At 38.3% G+C, this 23,667-nt stretch overlaps 1 protein-coding gene across 1 annotated transcript in view; it reads left to right on the top strand.

Annotated features, from left to right (window-relative positions):
* The window catches only part of C8A (complement C8 alpha chain), a 76,521-nt gene that overhangs the window by 7,696 nt on the left and 45,158 nt on the right, over window positions 1-23,667 (top strand). The window contains exon 2 of the mRNA XM_077149518.1: window positions 20,831-20,933. Coding sequence (XP_077005633.1) covers window positions 20,831-20,933 — 103 coding nt within the window. The remainder of the gene's footprint in view (window positions 1-20,830; window positions 20,934-23,667) is intronic.

The raw sequence follows: 23,667 nt of genomic DNA, 5'->3' as shown, positions 1-23,667 counted from the left end.
TGACAATTTTAAAGCTGTGAAAATGTCCAGATTGGGGCATCAGTGGAAGTATACCTTCTCTGAAGACTGGCCACCAGTGTGTTTAGGCTCCTCTGTCAGATACCAAGGCACATTGTGATGTCTGTTGGTCCCTCTCTCCCTGGTTTCTTGCTTCCAGTTTCTGCTTTCCGTGACTTCCTTTCTGAACTTAGCTTTTGTCTCTCTTAGATTTTCTGGGGGGCATTTTCCATGAGTTTTTCTTAAATTCATCTAATTTTTGTATGTGCTTTGTTCTCTTATAAAGGATACCAGTGAGGGGATTGGGACTCACCCTGAATGGGGTGGATCACATCTTGATTGAAATAATTGATCAAGGGTCTTACCCACAATGGGTGTGCACCTACAGGAATGGATTAAAAGAACATGGTCTTAACACATAGGACAATATATAAGATTCTATAAAGGTTCCATGCACTAGGGTAACTTTCCAGAAACCTACAACCTCCAGATGGGTCCCTGGACCAGATAAGTGCTGAAATCTAGAAGGGTCAGCCTCTCCAGAGCATCAACTAGTTCCATCCCCTATCCCATATTATTGACAGCCCCTTCCAACATGAAAAAGTTAGAATGGATACATCCCAAAACTCCTAAAGAGTGGGAGAAAGATCAAAGGTGATGCTGGAGCTATACAGAGAAGGTAGGGTTTAACAAATCAGTGTGATTGTTGAATCATTATACTGATATTTCTTTTAGTCTCCCGTATCTTAGAGCAGCTAAAACAGAAAACCTAAAATTGTGGAATTGTAACCTGTACTGAACTCTGAAATCTATTCTACAACTAATTGTTGTTCTGTGCTTTGAAATTTATTGCTTTTTTGTATATATGTTTTTTTTTCACAAAAAAGAAAAAAAACAAGTCGATTGTGATGATAAAAAAATATTTATTCCTTCTACCTCCAATGTTCTGGAGCAGCTAGAAGGAAAAATCTGAGATGATGATATGGTAACCCATGAGAAACTCTTGGATCTGTCCTGTACCTACTTGTGGAAGAGTGCTTTGAAAACTATTGCTTTTTTCTTTTTTTTGCTTTGTATATATGTTGTATTATACAATAAAAAAGTTAAAACAAAACAAAAAATAGAGATGGCTAAAAAGTACATGAACAGATGCTCATTCTCTTTAGGTATAAGGAAAATGCAGATCAAGACTACACTGAGATATCACCTCCACCTGTAAAAATGGCTGCTATTAAACAAACAGGAAACAAGTGTTGGAGAGGATGTGGAGAGATTGGAACACTTATTCACTGCTGATGGGAATGTGTGATGTTATAGTCACTATGGAATACAGTTTGGCAGTTCCTTATAAAACTAAATATTGAGTTGCCCTATGACCTGGCAATACCACTACTCAGTATATACCCAGAAGAGCTGAAAGCAGTGACAAGAAAAGACATCTGCACATCGTGTTCATAGCAGCATTATTCATGATTGCCCAGAGATGGAAACAATCCAAGTGCCCATCAACAGATGAGTGGATAAAGAAAATGTAATATATACATATGATGGAATATTATGCAGCAGTAAGATGAAATGAGGTCCTGAAGCATATGACGACATGGATGAACCTTGAGGACATAATGCTGAGTGAAATAAGCCAGACACAAAAAATAGATACTGTATGATTTCCCTATTATGACCTTCATAAAAGTAAATCCAGAGGCTTATAATATAGAATCTAGGGGCCCTAGAGATAAACAGAAGCTAGAGATGGTGAACAGTTAGCTTAATGGGGTTGAACTTAAATGAAAGGGAATGGATAGAAGTGAAGGTGGTTCATTAGTGGGCTTGTGAGTAATATTGCCATATTGAAGGTGAACATGATTGAAAAAGGCTTTATAAAGCCATGTATCCCACTGATTAACACTGCAAATATAAATAAGTTCTTGCATGAACTACTTCAAAGGTATGAATCTTATACAAAGAGTCAATAATGGAGGGGTATGGGGGGAAATCTATTATTGCATGATATGCTCTATATTTAACAGGAAGACATCAACAGTAACACAGCAATACAAGGGGTAAATAATTGGGCTGGAAGGACAAAAGTTAAGAGGAAGTTTGGATTTTCTATTTGGTAAGGGTGTGTTTTTCAGTTATTTTTCTCTGGAGCAATAAAAATTGTCTAAAATTGAGAGTATCGATAACTGTAAAGTGAGGATAATGTGAGACATGGATTGTTGACTTTGGACATTATATGTGATGCCCAATGTATGGAAGTGGTTGAAGGATACATTAACTGAGAAGCAAAATGGTGAACCATAGTGTGTACATATGATGGAATATTGTGTGGCTACAGAAAGAAACGAAGTTGACACGCATGCAATGAGGTGAATGAACCTTGGGGGCATTATGTGGTGCAAAATTAGCTGGAAATAAAAGAGCAAATAGTGTAGGGGCTCTTTTAGAAAATATCTATAAGAAATTTGGGCTAGACTGTAAGCACCTTTAGCAGTCACTTTGGTCTGGAGTTGTAAATATTATTTCCAGACTTGGAGATGCTGTGCTATATATGTGTAAGCTGATATCTCCCTGGAGCTTTGGCTACCTGTGTGACACCTGAGACTCAGAGTTGGAGTTACACAGCTGTGAAAGTCAGCATTGCTACATACAACAACTGTTAAAGAAACCAAAAAAGAGATCAGGCTTCAATTAAAGATAAGAACAAAACTGATTGTGTCAGAACTAAGGTAAATCAGAATACAGGTATAAGGATGATATTGTGTGTATTTTAGAACTTCATCTGCTGAATGAGGACAAAGTAAGAGAGGTTGATTTTGTCCAAAACCTTAATTTTCTGTAGCACATAATATAACTTAACCTCAGAGTTCATTTAAACAACCAAACACACAGAGCCAAGAATGGGAATGAGGGCTTGTAATTCTGTATAGCTTAAGGTAATACCTGGATACATCCCAGAGTATGTTGGGCAGCTAACTAAAAAGTATTGGCAAAGTCCCTTGAAAATTGGGAAAAAATACAAAACTATTAAGTTTTACCACCGGGGAAACACCGATATTGTCTCAAATATTGGGGACTACCAAGTTAATGGGCTAACCCCTTGATCTTGAAGCTTGCTCTTGTGAAGCTTATTTCTGTAGCAAAGAATCTAAGCCTATGTATAGTTATACCTAAGAGTTAGTTACTTCAAGAAAAGCTCTTTTGTTGCTCAGCAGTGGCCTCACTCTCTCTCTCTCTCTAAGCCCAACTCTGCAAGTAAAATCATTACCTTCCCCTTTACATGGGACATGACATCCAGGGATGAAAGTCTCCTTGGCAACATGGGATATGAATTCTATGGATGAGCTTGGCCCTAGCACCACGGGATCAACAATAACCAAAAGGGAGAAAAGAAATATGACAAAATAAGGTATCAGTGGCTCAGAGAGTTCAAATAGAGTCAAGAGGATATTCTGGAGGCTACTCTTATGCAAGCTCCAGTTAGATATTGCTAATTACCATGGTTTGCCGAACCCCAACCAAAACCATTCATGCTAACCCTAAAGAACATCTAGGACTCTATCTGAGATTCTACAAAAGTTTCATACACTAAGATTACTTCCAGAAATCTACAACTTCCAGATGGGTTCCTAGGCCAGAAAAGTCCTGAAACTTAGAAGGACCAGCCTCTCCAAGAACATCAACTAGTTCCATCCCCCTATCCCATATTATTAACACCTCTTTCCAACATGAAAAATCTAGAATAGACATAGTCTAAATACTCCTAAAGAGTAGGAGCAGAATCAAAGTAGAAGGAAGAGTGATAATATAAAAGATAGTTATAATATAAAAGAGGATACAAATGAGTATGACTGCTGAATCATTATATTGATACTTCGTTTAGTCTCCAGTGTCTTGGAGCAGCTGGAAGGGAAAATCTAAAATTGTGGAACCCATACCAAACTCTGAAATCTGTTCTATAGCTACTTGTTACAATGTATAATAAATAAATTTGAAATTTATTGCATTTATATATATATTTTATATTTCACAATAAAACATGCTTAACAAAAACCGTCTTTAATTTCCCTATGTTTTGAAGGGTTTCCTTGCTGAATATAAAACTAAGTGGATAGTTTTTGTTTTCCTCAGCACTTTAAACATATTATTTCATTGTCTTCTGGCTTATATAGACTCTGAAGAAAAATCTGCCTGTTCCACTTTATGTAATGTATCAGGATTTTTTTATTTGACTGTTTTTAGGATTTTTTTCATCCTTGATTTTCATCAGTTTGATTATGATGTACCTTGGTATGATTCTGTGGGTTTACAGTTTCCATCAAATTTCAAAAAAACACCTTACCATTATTAATTCAGATATGTTTTCTGCCCCATACTTTCTCTCCCCTCTTGCTTTCTGATACACCAATCACAGATATTTTGGACTGCTTACTATTGTCCCATAGGTCAGTGAAGCTCTATTCTTTATTTTGGGGGCACTTTTTTCCCCTCTGTATTTCATTTTGGATTGTTTCTATCATTACATCTTCAGGTTCACTGATTTTTTTCTTCTGAAGTTTCTAATCTGTTGCTAAACTCCTCCAGTGAATTTTTAATTTCAGTTTCTATAATTTTTAGCTTTAGAGGTTTCATTTGGTACTTCTTTTAAACTATTTCCTGTTTCTCATGTTTCATCATGTTCATGGTTACTCTTAAATACTTGCACATATTTAAAATAACTCTTAAAATTCTTGTTCGCTACATCTATCATCTCTCTCATGTTTTTAGAATTAGGAAGGAACCAGCATCAAGTTTAACCCTCACATGTTAGATAAAGAAACTGAGGCCTAAAGAGGGAAGGGGCATATTCCATGAGAAACAGGACACTCTATTTGGAAATTTATGAATATTGGCCAATTTAATCCTCATTACCTCTCTCTAAAATGATCGTTGCTTATCACCACTTATATATGAGAGAGAATTGAGGACCAGAGAGGAAATGAAGCAATTTGATATGCTCAAAGTCACCTGGCTAGAATCAGACTTTCTACTTTTCAGATCAGTATTATTAACACCACAACCACTACCCCACCCCCACTCACTAAAACATACCTCTTCAAAAATAAGTACTCATTTTGATAAGCAAGTCAAATATTTAATTTAGTGTTGTTAAGGGACCTCAAGATTTCCATATCATTTTCCATCCAACATTCCCACTGGTGGAAAAGAATGAACAATATTCCCTAGGGGAATTGAAGAAACATGAATAAGGACCTCAACCTCAAGTATAAAGGATAACCATCAAAGGGTAGTTCTTATTTATTTTTTAATAGCCCATATAGGCAGTAGACGCTAAAGAAGTTTAAACGATGATCCTCCTTTTTATTTTTGCCCCTTAGTAAGAATCAGAGTATGTTTACTAAAGTATTCTGGGCATGTGAATAGTTTTGATAGTTGCCAGATAGCTGGAAATCAATATGTACTCAGTCAACATGAATTTTTTTTTTTTTATTAACGGAAAGAAAGAAAAAAAAAAGAAATTAACACAACATTTAGAAATCATACCGTTCTACATATGCACTCAGTAATTCTTAACATCATCACATAGATGCATGATGATCATTTCTTAGTACATTTGCATTGGTTTAGAGGAACTAGCAACACAAAAGAAAAAGATATAAAATGTTAATATAGAGAAAAGAAATAAAAGTAGTAATAATAGTAAAAAAAAAACTCTATAGCTCAGATGCAGCTTCATTCAGTGTTTTAACATCATTACTTTACAATTAGGTATTATTGTGCTGTCCATTTTTGAGTTTTTGTATCTAGTCCTGTTGCACAGTCTGTATCCCTTCAGCTCCAATTATCCATTATCTTACCCTGTTTCTAACTCCTGCTGAACTCTGTTACCAATGACATATTTCAAGTTTATTCTCGAATGTCCGTTCACATCAGTGGGACCATACAGTATTTGTCCTTTAGTTTTTGGCTGGACTCACTCAGCATAATATTCTCTAGGTCCATCCATGTTATTACATGCTTCATAAGTTTATCTTGTCTTAAAGCTGCATAATATTCCATCGTATGTATATACCACAGTTTGTTTAGCCATTCTTCTGTTGATGGAGATTTTGTCTGTTTCCATCTCTTTGCAATTGTAAATAACGCTGCTATAAACATTGGTGTGCAAATGTCCGTTTGTGTCTTTGCCCTTAAGTCCTTTGAGTAGATACCTAGCAATGGTATTGCTGGGTCGTATGGCAATTCTATATTCAGCTTTTTGAGGAATCGCCAAACTGCCTTCCACAGTGGTTGCACCATTTGACATTCCCACCAACAGTGGATAAGTGTGCCTCTTTCTCTGCATCCTCTCCAGCACTTGTCATTTTCTGTTTTGTTGATAATGGCCATTCTGGTGGGTGTGAGATGATATCTCATTGTGGTTTTGATTTGCATTTCTCTAATGGCCAGGGACATTGAGCATCTCTTCATGTGCCTCTTGGCCATCCGTATTTCCTCTTCTGGTAGGTGTCTGTTCAAGTCTTTTTCCCATTTTGTAATTGGGTTGGCTGTCTTTTTGTTGTTGAGTTGAACAATCTCTTTATAAATTCTGGATACTAGACCTTTACCTGATATGTCATTTCCAAATATTATCTCCCATTGTGTAGGCTGTCTTTCTACTTTCTTGATGAAGTTCTTTGATGCACAAAAGTGTTTAATTTTGAGGAGTTCCCATTTATTTATTTCCTTCTTCAGTGCTCTTGATTTAGGTTTAAGGTCCATAAAACCACCTCCAGTTGTAAGATTCTTAAGATATCTCCCTACATTTTCATCTAACTGTTTTATGGTCTTAGACCTAATGTTTAGATCTTTGATCCATTTTGAGTTAACTTTTGTATAAGGTGTGAGATGCGGGTCTTCTTTCATTCTTTTACATATGGATATCCAGTTCTCTAGGCACCATTTATTGAAGAGACTGTTCTGTCCCAGGTGAATTGGCTTGACTGCCTTATCAAAGATCAAATGTCCATAGATGAGAGGGTCTATATCTGAGCACTCTATTCGATTCCATTGGTCGATATATCTATCTTTATGCCAATACCATGCTGTTTTGACCACTGTGGCTTCATAATATGCCTTAAAGTCCGGCATTGCGAGACCTCCAGCTTCGTTTTTTTTCCTCAAGATGTTTTTAGCAATTCGGGGCACCCTGCCCTTCCAGATAAATTTGCTTATTGGTTTTTCTATTTCTGAAAAATAAGTTGTTGGGATTTTGATTGGTATTGCATTGAATCTGTAGATCAGTTTAGGTAGGATTGACATCTTAATTATATTTAGTCTTCCAATCCATGAACATGGTATGCCCTTCCATCTATTTAGGTCTTCTGTGATTTATTTTAGCAGTTTTTTGTAGTTTTCTTTATATAGGTTTTTTGTCTCTTTGGTTAAATTTATTCCTGGGTATTTTATTCTTTTAGTTGCAATTGTAAATGGGATTCGTTTCTTGATTTCCCCCTCAGCTTGTTCATTACTAGTGTATAGAAATGCTACAGATTTTTGAATGTTGATCTTGTAACCTGCTACTTTGCTGTACTCATTTATTAGCTCTAGTAGTTTTGTTGTGGATTTTTCTGGGTTTTCGACGTATAGTATTATATCATCTGCAAACAGTGATAGTTTTGCTTCTTCCTTTCCAATTTTGATGCCTTGTATTTCTTTTTCTTGTCTAATTGCTCTGGCTAGAACCTCCAACACAATGTTGAATAATAGTGGTGATAGTGGGCATCCTTGTCTTGTTCCTGTTCTTAGGGGGAAAGTTTTCAATTTTTCCCCATTGAGGATGATATTAGCTGTGGGTTTTTCATATATTCCCTCTATCATTTTAAGGAAGTTCCCTTGTATTCCTATCTTTTGAAGTGTTTTCAACAGGAAAGGATGTTGAATCTTGTCAAATGCCTTCTCTGCATCAATTGAGATGATCATGTGATTTTTCTGCTTTGATTTGTTGATGTGGTGTATTACATTAATTGATTTTCTTATGTTGAACCATCCTTGCATACCTGGGATGAATCCTACTTGGTCATGATGTATAATTCTTTTAATGTGTTGTTGGATACGATTTGCTAGAATTTTATTGAGGATTTTTGCATCTATATTCATTAGAGAGATTGGTCTGTAGTTTTCTTTTTTTGTAATATCTTTGCCTGGTTTTGGTATGAGGGTGATGTTGGCTTCATAGAATGAATTAGGTAGTTTTCCCTCCACTTCAATTATTTTGAAGAGTTTGAGGAGGGTTGGTACTAATTCTTTCTGGAATGTTTGATAGAATTCACATGTGAAGCCGTCTTGTCCTGGACTTTTCTTTTTAGGGAGCTTTTGAATGACTAATTCAATCTCTTTACTTGTGATTGGTTTGTTGAGGTCATCTATGTCTTCTTGAGTCAAAGTTGGTTGTTCATGTCTTTCCAGGAACCCGTCCATTTAATCTAAATTGTTGTATTTATTAGCGTAAAGTTGTTCATAGTATCCTGTTATTACCTCCTTTATTTCTGTGAGGTCAGTAGTTATGTCTCCTCTTCCATTTCTGATCTTATTTATTTGCATCCTCTCTCTTCTTCTTTTTGTCAATCTTGCTAAGGGCCCATCAATCTTATTGATTTTCTCATAGAACCAACTTCTGGTCTTATTGATTTTCTCTATTGTTTTCATGTTTTCAATTTCATTTATTTCTGCTCTAATCTTTGTTATTTCTTTCCTTTTGCTTGCTTTGGGATTCGTTTGCTGTTCTTTCTCCAGTTCTTCCAAGTGGACAGTTAATTCGTGCATTTTTGCCTTTTCTTCTTTTCTGATATAGGCATTTAGGGCAATAAATTTCCCTCTTAGCACTGCCTTTGCTGCGTCCCATAAGTTTTGATATGTTGTGTTTTCATTTTCATTCGCCTCTAGGTATTTACTAATTTCTCTTGCAATTTCTTCTTTGACCCACTTGTTGTTTAAGAGAGTGTTGTTGAGCCTCCATGTATTTGTGAATTTTCTGGCACTCCGCCTATTATTGATTTCCAACTTCATTCCTTTATGATCTGAGAAAGTGTTGTGTATGATTTCAATCTTTTTAAATTTGTTAAGACTTGCTTTGTGACCCAGCATATGGTCTATCTTCGAGAATGATCCATGAGCACTTGAAAAAAAGGTGTATCCTGCTGTTGTGGGATGTAATGTCCTATAAATGTCTGTTAAGTCAAGCTCATTTATAGTAATATTCAGGTTCTCTATTTCTTTATTGATCCTCTGTCTAGATGTTCTGTCCATTGATGAGAGTGGTGAATTGAAGTCTCCAACTATTATGGTATATGTGTCTATTTCCCTTTTCAGTGTTTGCAGTGTATTCCTCACGTATTTTGGGGCATTCTGGTTCGGTGCATAAATATTTATGATTGTTATGTCTTCTTGTTTAATTGTTCCTTTTATTAGTATATAGTGTCCTTCTTTGTCTCTTTTAACTATTTTACATTTGAAGTCTAATTTGTTGGATATTAGTATAGCCACTCCTGCTCTTTTCTGGTTGTTTTTGCATGAAATATCTTTTCCCAACCTTTCACTTTCAACCTATGTTTATCTTTGGGTCTAAGATGTGTTTCCTATAGACAGCATATAGAAGGATCCTGTTTTTTAATCCATTCTGCCAGTCTATGTCTTTTGATTGGGGAATTCAGTCCATTAACATTTAGAGTTATTACTGTTTGGATAATATTTTCCTCTACCATTTTGCCTTTTACATTATATATATCATATCTGACTTTCCTTCTTTCTACACTCTTTTCCATGTCTCTCTCTTCTGTCTTTTTGCATCTGACTCTAGTGCTCCCTTTAGTATTTCTTGCAGAGCTGGTCTCTTGGTCACAAATTCTCTCAGTGACTTTTTGTCTGAGAATGTTTTAATTTCTCCCTCATTTTTGAAGGACAATTTTTCTGGATATAGGAGTCTTGGTTGGCAGTTTTTCTCTTTTAGTAATTTAAATATATCATCCCACTGTCTTCTAGCTTCCATGGTTTCTGCTGAGAAATCTACACATAGTCTAATTGGGTTTCCCTTGTATGTGACATTGTTTTTCTCTTGCTGCTTTCAAGATCCTCTCTTTCTCTTTGACCTCTGACATTCTAACTAATAAGTGTCTTGGGGAATGCCTATTTGGGTCTATTCTCTTTGGGGTGCGCTGCACTTCTTGGATCTGTAATTTTAGGTCTTTCATAAGAGTTGGGAAATTTTCAGTGATAATTTCTTCCATTAGTTTTTCTCCTCCTTTTCCCTTCTCTTCTCCTTCTGGGACACCCACAACACGTATATTTGTGCGGTTCATATTGTCCTTGAGTTCCCTGATATCCTGTTTGAATTTTTCCATTCTTTTCCTGATAGTTTCTGTTTCTTTTTGGAATTCAGATGTTCCATCCTCCAAATCACTAATTCTATCTTCTGTCTCTTTAAATCTATCATTGTAGGTATCCATTGTTTTTTCTATCTTTCCTACTTTATCCTTCACTTCCATAAGCTCTGTGATTTGTTTTTTCAGTTTTTCTATTTCTTCTTTATGTTCAGCCCATGTCTTCTTCATGTCCTCCCTCAATTTATCGATTTCGTTTTTGAAGAGGTTTTCCATTTCTGTTCGTATATTCAGCATTAGTTGTTTCAGCTCCTGTATCTCATTTGAACTATTGGTTTGTTCCTTTGACTGGGCCATATTTTCAATTTTCTGAGCATGATCCGTTATCTTCTGCTGGCATCTGGGCATTTAGTCAGATTTCCCTGGGTGTTGGACCCCACAGGTTGAAAAATTTTTCTATGAAATCTCTGGGTTCTGTTTTTCTTATCCTGCCCAGTAGGTGGCGCTCGTGGCACACGTTTGTCTACAGGCTCCACCGGTAAAAGTTGCTGTGGGTCCTTTAACTCTGGAAAACTCTCGCCGTAGGGGAGGTTTGGCAGCCAAAGTGTCTTGGAAGAGTGCCAGCTGGCCTGGGGGTCCAACACAGGGAGGGTCGCTGGCCGCCGCAGCACGGGAGAGCGCCCGACAGAGTTTCCTAGTCGGCCCGGGGCGCCAAGCGTGGCGGAAGGGCGCCAGCTGTCGCAGCCCGGGAGAGTGCACTGTTCCCAGCCGGACCGGGGAGTCACGTGTTTGGAAGGGACCCCCTGGTCACCGTTCTCCGCAGTCTGGGGATTTTTGACCCAACTCTCTCAGTTGGTGCAGGGGGCCTCGCGTGGTGGGGGTGCCAGCCGCCGCGGCCCAAGGGGACCACCTGCCCAATTCTGCCAGCTGGCCTGGGAAGGAGGAAGGGAGGGACTCCAGCCGCTTGCCGTCCCGCCCAGGAAAACCCACGCCCGTTGGTGATCTCACCGGAGCTGGTTCTCCCAGACAGTCCGCCGTTCCAGGATGGGGTACGCCGTCCCTTTGATCTCTGTCGTGGCTCCGGGAGCTGCTCTGTATTGTCTCCACTCCCCTAGTAGCTGTTCTGGAGGAGGAAAGGTGAGGGTGGCAAGGCTGTCGAGGCTGGTAGCGGAGGAGCCGGTGAAGGCAGAAGAGGGCACGGTGGTGGTTGGAGAGCCGCCGGAGCAGGAGGGGGAAGAGGGGAGAGGAGGGTGGGCGGGTCGGCTGCTGCGGGGCGTGGGCGCTGCGCGGCGGGCCGGCGGAGAAAAGCTCAACATGAATTTTTAATTGATATAAAGAATGAGAATAGTGGACGTGATGCAAAAGTGAGTCATGTGAATATGGAGATTTTTTTCAGGATACTTAATCTTTAGCTGTATTTCAAGTGCCATTGAAAATTGACTTGAGAGTGAGATCAACCTGGGTTTAAGTCCTGGCTTTAGAACTTGGGCAAGTTACTTAATTCCTCAAGATTCCATTTTCTCATATATATATTTGGTTATTGTCAGGAGTTAAAAGAGGTCACAAAAAGAACTTAGTACAGTGCCTGGCATATGTTAAGCTGTAAGAAAATAATTTTATTTTTATGTGCATTTCTCTTTGTCAGGAATCCTTCATGGTATGTCTTGAAATACTGGTAAATGCATAGGATTTGAAGTCAAACAGCCTTGGTTTGAATCTCAGCTTTGATACTTACTATCTATATAAACTTAAGCAACATAGTTCATCTCCCTGTGAATCTGTTTCACTCTCCTATAAAATGGGGTTAATTACTCCTAGCCCACAGGGCTCATGTTAAATTTAAATGAGATAATAGAAGATTAAATGAGATCATATATTCATATGAAAAAACTTCACTGATTGCTTATCCCATGCCAGGTATTGTGTTTGGTACTAGGATACAATTGTAAGTGATAAAGTCATGATCCCTCTCTTCCAGATCTACAGTCTAGGGCGGAAGTGAAGGGTGAGGAACTTTACGTACTTGGACATAGAGGTAACATATGGCAGGCAGGTCAAGGAAAGGCATCTGGGGGAAATGAGACTTAGCTGAACCCTGGAGAATCAGCCAGATGAATGAGTTGAGATTTGAATTCTATGTGAAGGAAAATATTATTATGCAAACAATGCAAGAGAGCTTGGCACGTGCTCAGAACTAAAAGTTCTGTATAGAATTCTTTGCAGACTTGGCACACAGTAAATACTTCTCTCATTCATTCAATATTCCAGATATGGTGATGGTTGCTAGGGAGTGAACTAAACAGTTAAAGTCCCTTTCCTCATTGAACTTACAATTTAGTGGTGGAGTCAGGCAATAAACATGTGAACAAAAAAATTTCAGTAGAAATTGTGATAAACACTGTGGAGGAAACAGATTGGGCCCTTTGATAGAGGATAGGCTGAAGTTTGGCTGGTTAGGGAGGGCCTCCCTGTGGAGGTGACATTTGAGCTGAAATGTGAGGGCTGGTAAGGAGAAGAGCAGAGGTCAAGTTTTGCAGGTGGTGAGATCAGTATGTGCTAAGACCACGGGATAGATTTGTCATATTACGGAACTGGAGGATGGGAGCCACGTAAGAACTGGGGGTTGTGGCACGAGAGGATGTGAACGAGGTGGGCAGGGGAGAGAACACAGCATGCTTTGGTTATCATGATGAGGAAAGTGGGTTTTGGTCTATGTCCGGTCAATGCAAGAAAACAAAACACTGGAAGGACTATTACAGGAGTGGTATTATCTGATTTGTAATTTAAAGAAGCCATCCTAGTTGCTAGCAAGAGAATAGACTAGAGGAAAGTGAAGTTCTCAGCCCACAGGAGGCTGTTGTAGTTATCTAGATGAGAGATAAGGGCGCCTTGAATTAGGATGGTGACAGGGGAGATAGGCAGAAGGAAAAAAAAATGAGGTACATTTTGAAGGTAAAATTGACAGAAATTTCCAAAAGATTAAATATGGGGGTGAAGAAAGGAACGAATTAAAAATAATTGGTAGAGGGTGGGCCATGGTGGCACAGCAGGCAAAGTTCTCGCCTGCTATGCCGGAGACCTGGGTCTGATTCAGGTGCCTGCCCATGCCAAAAAAAAGGTAGATTCCTGGTTTGAGCAACCAAACCCTGTGGTAGTTCCACTCACTGATGATAGAATTAAGAAAGGAGCTGGTTAAAAGGAAACAAATAAAAATTTAGTTTTGGACCCATTAAGTTTTCCATGTATGAGAGGCAACTAAGTGGAGATAAAAAATGGGCAGTTGGATTAACAAAGCAGGATTTCAGAGGCTCTTCTGAAGAAGGTGTTCTAGTTTGCTAGCTGCCAGAATGCAATATACCAGAAACAGAATGGCTTTTAAAAAGGGGAATTTAATAAGTGACAAGTTTACAGTTCTAAGGCCGAGAAAATGTCCAATTAAAACAATTTTATAGGAATGTCCAATTTAAGGCATCCAGGGAAAGATATCTTGGTTCAAGAAGGCCGATGACGTTCAATGTTTCTCTCTCAACTGGAAGGGCACATGGCAAACATGGCAGTATCTGCTGGCTTTCTTGCGACTCTACAAAAAGAGACTCTCTCCAAAATGTTTCCTCTTGTAAAGGATTCCAGGAAGCAGCCCCACCTTCAAAGGGTGGAGACACACTTCCATGGAAATCATATTCAAAAGTTACCACCCACAATTAAGTGGGTCACCTCTCCATGGGAACAATCAAAATGCTCCCACCTAGCGATATTGAATGAGGATTAAAGGACATGGCTTTTCTGGGGTCCACCACAGATTCAAACCAGCACAGAAGGTCTGTATTTAGCAGGCATTAGCATAGATGGCATATGAAACCAAAGAAATGAACACATTCCCTGAGGGTGAGAAAGTAAAGAAGAAAAGGAGTGAGGCTAGAATGTACCCCAAAGAATTCCAGGATTCAGAGAAGTCAAAGAGAGCTGGACACAGAGGCAGGAGGAGAACAAGGAAGTGTGGTGCTGAGGAAGTCCAAGAGAGGAAAAATTTCAAGAAGGAAATAACAGTTAGCAGAGGGCAAGTGAGACAAAGACAGAAAACTTTCCACTGGATTTAGCAACATGGATGTCCCTAGAGACTGAGCACTTTCAAAGTTAAATTTAAAATACCTCAGTTTCATGACATAATTTCCATGTAACTGAATGGGGCTGCTCAAGATTATATAATTAATGACAGCCTTGAATACGACCTGAGCCTACATATTAGGATATCTCTTTGGTAGTTATCAGGATTAGGACTTCTGAGCTCCTAGCCTAGGATTTGTAGCTAATTAATGATTTTATTTTCTAAATTGCTGAGGTGGTTACACTCAAGGGTCAAGCATTTGACATGTAGACTCTATATTCAACTCCGAGTTTAGGCCTTTTGCCAAATTAGCCACTGTGCTGGTTTGAAAGGATGTATGTCCCCTAGAAGAGACATGTTTTAATCAAAATTCCATTTCATAAAAGCAGAACAATCCCTATTCAATGCTGTTTGTTTGAATCTGTAATTAGATCATCTCTCTGGAGATGTAACCCAATCAAGAGTGGTTTTTAAGCTGGATTAGGTAACTCCCCATTTGGGTGGGTCTCAATTGGTTTACTGGAGTCCTATAAAAGAGGAAACATTTTCAGAGAGAGCCGAGCAGAATGACATAGTCACAAGAAGCAGAGTCTACCAGCCAGCAACCTTTGGAGATGAAGAAAGAAAATGTCTCCCAGGGAGTTTCATGAAACAGTAAGCCAGGAGAAGAAGCTACCAGATGATGCTGTGCTCGCCATGTGCCTTTCTAGATGAGAGAGGAACTCTGACTGTGTTCATCACATGCCTTCTCACTTGAAGAGAAACCCTGAACTTCATTGGTCTTCTTGAACCAAGGTATCTTTCCTTGGATGCCTTTGATTGAACAGTTCTATAGACTTGTTGTAATTGGGACATGTTCTCGGCCTTAGAACTGTAAACTACCAACTTATTAAATTCCCCTTTTTAAAAGCCGTTCCATTTCTGGTATATTGCATTCCAGCAGCTAGCAAACTAGAACAGCCACCCAAATGAAAAAGGCATACTGGTGGTATCTCACCAGTCCACAGCCTTATCCATAGTAGACATTCCAACATATTTTTGATGAAGACCGAGAGGTTTGATAAGTATGTGTGGAGTCAAGGAGGTGAGGAAGAAGAAACTAAACATGGATCCCAGGCATTATGCTTGAGCTTTAGGTACAGGCTCTCACTCCGTATTCAAAATAGTCTTGTAATATATTATTACCCCCTTTTTCAGCTATAAGAAAATTTAGGTTTAGTAAATGGTAGAATCTAGGTTCAAATGCATGTTGGTACTGTCTAAAACCTCTTCCTTAACATCATTTTTTCCCTCGGTATAGTCTTATGGATGTCGCACTAGGAAAAAAAGGATATGTGTTCAAAAAATGGGAATAAATGTCGAGTTAAGCAAATTTAGAAGGCAGGGCTTCTCCCAGCCTTTATTACATTGTTGGACACCTTAAAGCTCCCAAAATAGCACATTGTATGCAATTTATCCAAATGTGTTTGACCACGGAACTTTTCTTCTCTTCCATCCACACCCTAATACTCCATGGAGTGTACCTAGTAAAGCCCTGCACTAGTGTCATATTGACTTGTCCTCATTCTACAGATAAAAAACTAAAAACCCAGACGGTTTAAAGCAATTTGCTCATAGTAGTGCATAAAGTTAAAGGCAAGCTAAAAACTAGAATCAAAGACTCCGAATCCCAGTGGCTCTATATTAAATGTCTTGCTGATTGAGTAGATTTTCTGTAGCTGAGAGATGCTTTAAAAATATTTGCCAAGATTTACTAGGCCACAGATTTATTAATGGCTCCTTAAGTAATTGAAAAATTGATACAGCTGTTTTGGAAAACCATTTGACAATATTTGTCATCAGCTTTAAAATCACTCCTATCCTAACTCAGTTATCTCACATACAGGGTATATCTTTGGTAAATAACTTATAATGCAGAAGAATTGGGGCTCAATAATCTAATTCTTCAATCTGAGGAGATGAGAACAATGTGCAGCTATTATAAATCGCTTACATTACTACTATAATATTAAATGGGCAGATCAGGATATAAAGTGAAATACTCAGTTTGGCCTCAACTACCCTATGAAAATAAGAATTGGAAGGAAATACAACAAAATGTTAATTGTGATAGAACTGGGGGATATTTTTTCTTTTACTGTCTTTTCTGTGTTTTCTTTAATGGAAATATTTTCTTTTTATAATCAGCAAAAATTAGTTACATTTGAAAATTCATTGGAATAATAAGAGAAAACATTGGTCATATTGGTATTGGCTAAAAGGTTGGAGCCCTGTAATGACTGAATGAATGAATGGTCCAGGCATTTCTTCTTTAGTTTTGCCTCAGTGATAGCATTAGTGTATGTGTCTCTGTCTAGACATCATGTCACAAAGCTTTTGCAGCAACACGGCACTGCTTTAAGCTTTTGCTTCCATCCATTAATGCTGTTTCCTTCCATTTTGACATTGTAATTCAGTCTCATGGGCTTATAATGACATTAAGTTGACAATTCTATACTGAAATGCAGAACTATTGCTGGAGTCACCTTATGCCCCCAAACCTTCACCTATTTCTTTCTCCCACTTTCTGATGATTAGAATCATTCTCTGTCCTCATGTTCTTACACTTCAAACATATCAAACATGTAGACCAAACTTTGAGCCATCTTAATGTTTAGATGCTGGGATTAATTAATTGGATTCTAACTGGGAATCAGATTTGAATAATTTTCTAAACAATGTCACTGCCTATTTCCCAGAAATCATTTTCTTTGTGTCCCTTCCCTGCTTCCTTCCTCCCTTCCTCCCTCCCTTCCACTCTACCTCCCTCCCTCCTTCCCTTTCTTCCTTCCTTCCTTATTTATTGATTACCTTTCATTGTTGGGCACATGATAGGTACTGGGATTCCAGTGGCATACATACAGACAGTACCTGCTTTATGGAGCTTACAATCTGGTAGAGAAGACAGAAATTATCCAAATATTGTGAATTTGATAATTAAACATTAAGAAGAAGTGCAGAGATTCCCTAAAGCATAGGTAGTAAGGGATCTAAACAATCTGGGGATCAGGGAATGTTCTCCTAAGGAGCTGATGTTTAGGATGAGACTGAAAATTACCTAGGAGTTAACCAGTTAAAGAATTTGATCATTTGATTTATTCAGGGTTGTGTTTTATAGGTAGGTGTGATTGAGGGAACAGTGGGACCCATTTAGGATATAGTTAAGAATTTTAAATGATGGGTCTTGGAATTAACATTGATTATAAAGGGAAACAAAGATAGGAAGGAATCATCATGGGGAGAAACAGCTGTCAAATGAAAGAAGGCCAATGTGAGGTCAAAGAAAAATGCTTTGGCAATCACTGAGCTTATAGGGCAGAAGGAGAAGAGGTTGTGGAGCCCCTATACAGCTATTCACAGGGTACTCCTGAATTAGTGATTTGGAGGAAGAGCTGTATCAGAGAGAAAGAAGGTTGAGGGTGAGACCATGGAAGATGGTGGAACGAAGGTCATCAGAGATGAGGAAAAGGAGCAACTGAGAGGACAGAGTGTTGAATGGCTCATTTATAGGTAGGATAAGGTCTCTCAGTAAGCTAACAGGAATTGAGGTAGAGAGGAATTTGTGAGCTGGGTACTGAAGTATCCTTTGAGTGGTTGTTAGGTCTAGTTTTGCACAACAGCCTCATTTTACAATCCTCAAACTATGGTTTGCAGACCCCCAGGAAGTCCTCAGGGTCTTTTCAGGGGGTCTGCAAGGTCAAAAACATTTTCATGATAACACTAAGACATTATTTGCCTTTTCCACTATGTTTAAATTTGCATGAATCATGCAAAGGCGATGCTAGTTAAGAGTGTTTGGACACAAATCAAGGCAGTGGCACCAAACTCAAAGGAAAAATACAAGTTTTATTTAAGAAAGACCTTCTTGAAACAGTAAAAATTGTTAATTTTATTAAACCTCAATTCTTGAGTACATTTCTTTTCAATATTCCTTGTGGCAGGATGGGAAAAATGCATAAAGAATTTTTGCTGCTTGCTGAAATATGGTTGTTGTCTTGAGAAAAAGCAATTTTTAGAGTTTTAGGCCAAAGTTGCCACTTTTTTCATGTAAAATAATTTTTACTTGACAGAATAACTGCCAGAGAATCTGGTTATTCAAGCTTAGAAATTTAGGAGACATTGTCTTTTGATGAACAAAGTGAGTTATCACTTCAAGGAAAGCAAATACCATTTGTTACCAATGATAAAATTTGAGTTTTCAAAAGAAAATTAAAAATTTGGGAAACCTGTATCTATCACCAAGTGCTTGATGAAATTACTTGTGATATTAATGAATTAAAAAAATATTTAGTGAAATCTGTCAGTATTTGAAAGATATGCATAACTTAGTGAGGCATTATTTTCTAAATCACCAATGCCTGATGTTACAAAAATCATGTATGGGTACAGACACCATTTAAACTGTAGATGGACCAATGGATTTTAATTTAAGAGAATATGGAAAATTCACTGATGTTTCCAGATTCCACATTGCACTTAACATTTAAGAAATTACTACTTGTTGAGTTTTGGTGTAGTATCAAAGAAGAATAGCCACACTTATCCGAAAAAAAAAAAACTATTAAAGCACTCTGTCCTTTTTCAACTATGACTGTGTGAAGTTGGATTTTGTTCATAGACTTCAAACAAAGCAACATATGGCAACAGATTGAATGAAGTAGCAGAAATGAGAATCTCATCTTAAATTAAACCAGACATTAAAGAGATTTGCAAAAATGTCAATGTCACTCTTTTCACTAATATATATATATATATATTTATATATAAAAATATATATGTTTTTTAACATGAGCAGTCACTGGAAATTGAACTCTGGCATGGCAGGCAAGAACTCTGCCACTGAGCCACTGTTGCCCGCCCTTTACTAATTATTTTATTTAGAAATTTATTTTTATTAAGACTGCTATTGATGGTAACATGTAATGGGTTTATTATAGCTTCAATTTAAAACTGAACTGATACATACTTTAAAAATCTCTCTTGGCTTTGATTTTGAATACTGTAAATATCAATAATTATAACCACTTAAACAAAAGCTCTTTGGGGTCTTCATTTTTGAGAGAAAGTGTGAAAGGGTCCTGAGACCAAGTGTTAAAAATAAACATCATTTTCCTGACTCTCCCACTGCTCTGACTAGGGTTTCAACTTAGGGATCATCACTCATTAAGAGCCACAGTTTACTGCATATAGATAAAAAAAGTCACAGCATGAGATTTGAAGCCCATCCACCCTCCTTTTCTTTTCTACACTAGAGAGAGAACTGTACCATTCATCATAGCAGAGACTGCCTGGTTCTCAGAGGTGGTGGAAATTCTCACGGTAATACCTAACATTCCTCCTTTGCCCACTGAACTGAGCAGGCTTTGCAGGCTTTGACGCTGCAGCAGCTATGGTGGTGTGGAAAGAAGCTAACTAAGGCTTGGGGCCAGACCAGCTTGTGGCTTGTCCACCTCTCCCTCAGTGAGCTTGGGCACATTTTTTAGCTTTGAGGAGGCAGCGTGGGGCAATAGAAAGAACTTGGCCTTAGAGACAGACCAGTTCTTCCTTTTCATGTGTATCACCTCAGGCAAGTTTCTCACCCTCACATTTCTGGTTTCTGATTTGTAAAAGGAGGGGGCGGGGCAGCAGCTGGATGAGGGGCAGGAAATGAGTTTAATTATCAAACCAACTAGTTCAAATCTTGCCTCTGTCACACCTGGTTCATGACCTGAGTGGTCACTTAGCTTTTATGAATCTTGGCTTTCTTAAAAATAGAGCTAATAATATTTGCTTCCTTGAATCACTGTAAAGGTTAGATGAGATAATGTAATGTCTCAGCATTTAATAGTAAAAGGCAATCTTTAATGAATACTTCATAATTATTAGCCAGCTTTCCAAGCACTTTAACGTACTGTCAACAATTCTAATACGTAATTTTATTATGAACACAATTTTTCAGATGGAGGAGATGTAGCATAAAGATGTATGTTAGCTACATTGCTCAAGTTTTTGAAGTCTGTAAGTAGTTAAGACTCAAACTCAGTCTTCTAACCTCTCCATGCTCTTATACATTGAGCTTTCTGCTAGTCTAGCTATTCAAAATATGTTAGTTCTTCTCAGTACCTATCTTTCTAAAATTAGAGTAATTTGTTTCTCATGGAATTGTTATAGGATTAAAACAAATGATTTATATGAACCCCTTAGCACCATACCTGTATGTAGTAGGAGCAATAATTGTTCATTCATCATTTCTTACAAACTGCTTTTACTGGAAAGAAAATATGCACAGATTTCTTTTTTGCTTAAATTTGCTACCTCAAAATTGATGCAGTGGTTTTCCTCTCTTTAGGAGAGTAAGCCGGGCTGATCAAAGTTCCACCCCTAAGGAAGTTCCCTGCCGACTGAGCCCCTGGTCAGAGTGGACAGGTTGCTTTCCATGCCAGAACATAAAGGTAAGACATATATGGTTGGGTTTTTTTGGTTTTATTTTTTAACAGGGGCAGGCACCAGGAACCGAACCTGGGTTTCCTGCATGGCAGGCGAAAACTCTGCCTACTGAGCCACCATGACCCACCCTGTGATCAGTTCTTGCACATCTTATATTTAATTTGGGTATTAGGCATTCAAATAGAGATAAGCAGTTGGGTTTGTAAGTCCAGAGATCTGGGGAGAAATTAGGTCTAGAAACAGGTATTTCACATAGATGGTGGAATTTACTTCTGCCTCTCCTGATTTTGTTTGCCAAGTCCTCTGCGGATAAAGCTGCAAGAAATTTGTATGTTATGGTTCATATGCTGAAAAGTAGCCATCTGGACCTGGGCACATGTATCCCACACTATCTGGGTTCTGCTCAACTCACTGCCTTCTAATGAAGGTCACCCAGAGGAGACTAATGTCTTAGTACAAAATGCCAGGCAGGATTGAAAGGGCAGACACACCCAAACGGCAGAGTGGTGTCTATCTTGCTTATCTAAGTGGCTTTGAGTGGTCCAAAATGGTCCCTAAACCCAGCGGCATACCAAGGGAAGGCGGATATTGCATGTACTCCATTCTGATAGGAAGGAGTATTTTATTACTTTTCAGAATCCATGGCTCATGGCGATAAAAAAAAGAAAATTAACTTTTATTCGGTTTTAGTATTTTGTTGTAAACTTCTCTATAGATAACACATGGTCTTATTGAATGCAACTAAGGTGGGATGCTCCCTGGCTCTCATTTCCCTCGCCTTGGCATGTCACCGCCTGGACTGTGTCTATTGACACTTTACTGTTAAGTCCAGGTGTTGAAGTTTTGATACTTCAGTTTAAATCCTGGATTTGTTACTATGGACATATATATTTTTAATCTTCTCTGTGCCTCAATTTCTTCATCTATAATAAAATGGGGGTAGAAATAGTAGCTACCTCATAGAGTTATTGTAAATGTTAAATCAATAATGTTTGTGTTTTAGTCTCCCATCTAGTAAAACAAATACCATACAAGGGATGGCTTAAACAATGGGAGTTTATTGGCTTATGGTTTTGAGACTAGGAGAAGTTAAAAACTGAGGCATCAGAAAGGCAATGCATTCTCATCAAAGGCTGTGGCATTTGGGGTCTGGGTGCCTGTAGTCCTTGGTCCTTGGCTTTTCTGTTACGTGGCAGTGCACGTGGCAGCATCTTCTCCTTTCTCCTTCGGGTACTGTTGACTTCCAGCTTCTGGCTGCTCCCTGTGGCTGCTCTTTCTGTGTGCAATTTCTTTGCCTATAAGGACTTCAGCCATAATGGATTAAGGTCCACCCTCATTCAGTTTGGGAACACCTTAACTAATAACACCTTAACTAATAACATCTTCACAGTTTCTATTACACACCTGCAGGACCAGGGATTGGGACCTGAACATGCCATTTGTTGGGGGCATGTTTTAATCCCCAACAGCATGCAAAGAACTTTTCCGGGCATCTGGCACATATATAGTAAGTGCTCAATAAGTATTAGCTGCTTGTGTGTGTGAGAGTGAGTGTGTGTGTGTGTGTGTGTGTGTGTGTGTGTGTAGTGTGGGCAGGCTCCAGGATCGAACCTGGGTCTCTGGCATGGCAGGCGAGAATTCTGTCACTGAACCACCATTGCACCACTCAGTATTAGCTGTTTTTATAATTAATTTCTATGCCCTCCTCTCCAATCCCAGTCCCATGGTCTTGGATCAAACCCTGGGTTCCTGCAGAGTCTGCTGAGGGTCGTCCTGCCTCCAGACCCACCCCTTAGTTAGAGGTGCCCTATGAATATTTGATGAGTTACTTAAAATCACAGAGCTAGGAAGTAGTGAAATCATGATTTAAACCTGGTTTATTCAACGTCAAAGTCTGGAATTTGCTATTCTGCCTCTCCCATCTCTGAGAAATGCCAAAGCATCTCAGATGCTCCCTTTTTAAAAGCACATGGTCCCCCAATTCTTATTTTGTTCTGACATCCTAAACTACATTTGTCTCATGTATTGCAGTTTAGCAGATAGCACAGGTGAATGACTTCCAGTTTAAACCAAATTGAATTGCTTCCTTATTGACTCAAAGAGACGTGTCTTTAAAGTAGTACTTAAAATGATGAAATTTTGTTAGTGATTTAAGTGAAAGACCAACCTAGCTTCTTTTTTAAAAATACTTTTTATTGTGAAAAAATAAATATGTAAAAAAAAGGAATGATTTCAAAGCACACTTGCAACGATTAGTTGTAGAGCAGATTTCAAAGTCTGCTATGGGTTACAATTCCACAATTTTTGGTTTTTACTTCTAGCTAAGACACTAAAGACTAAAAGAAGTATCAGTAAGATTCAGCAGTCATACTCCTTTGTTAAATCCTATCTTCTCTATTATAACTTCAACTTTAATCTTTCTCCCAATCTTTTGGGGTATTTGGGCTATGCCCCATTCTAACTCTTTAATGTTGGAAGGGGCTGTTGATAACATGGGATAGGGGGAATGAAGCTAATTGATGTTCTGGATTCTTCTTTTATTAATACGTCTCTTCCTTTCAAAACCATCCAAAGAAAGATGCACATTTTGGGGAAGAAACAATATCTACTAGTTAGAAAAGAAAGTTGTCTTGATACCAATCACAGCCTGGAGAAGTCCTTAAGGATATACCTGCACCAACCTTTCTGTAACACACTTTCATTAGCCAATAGAAGCCTAGCAAATAGTATGCAATGAGA

The sequence above is a fragment of the Tamandua tetradactyla genome, chromosome 2 (assembly GCF_023851605.1).
Source record: "Tamandua tetradactyla isolate mTamTet1 chromosome 2, mTamTet1.pri, whole genome shotgun sequence".
Lineage (NCBI taxonomy): Eukaryota > Metazoa > Chordata > Mammalia > Pilosa > Myrmecophagidae > Tamandua > Tamandua tetradactyla.
The sequence above is the reverse complement of the archived record's forward strand: the minus strand, read 5'-3'. Positions and strand labels throughout refer to the sequence as shown.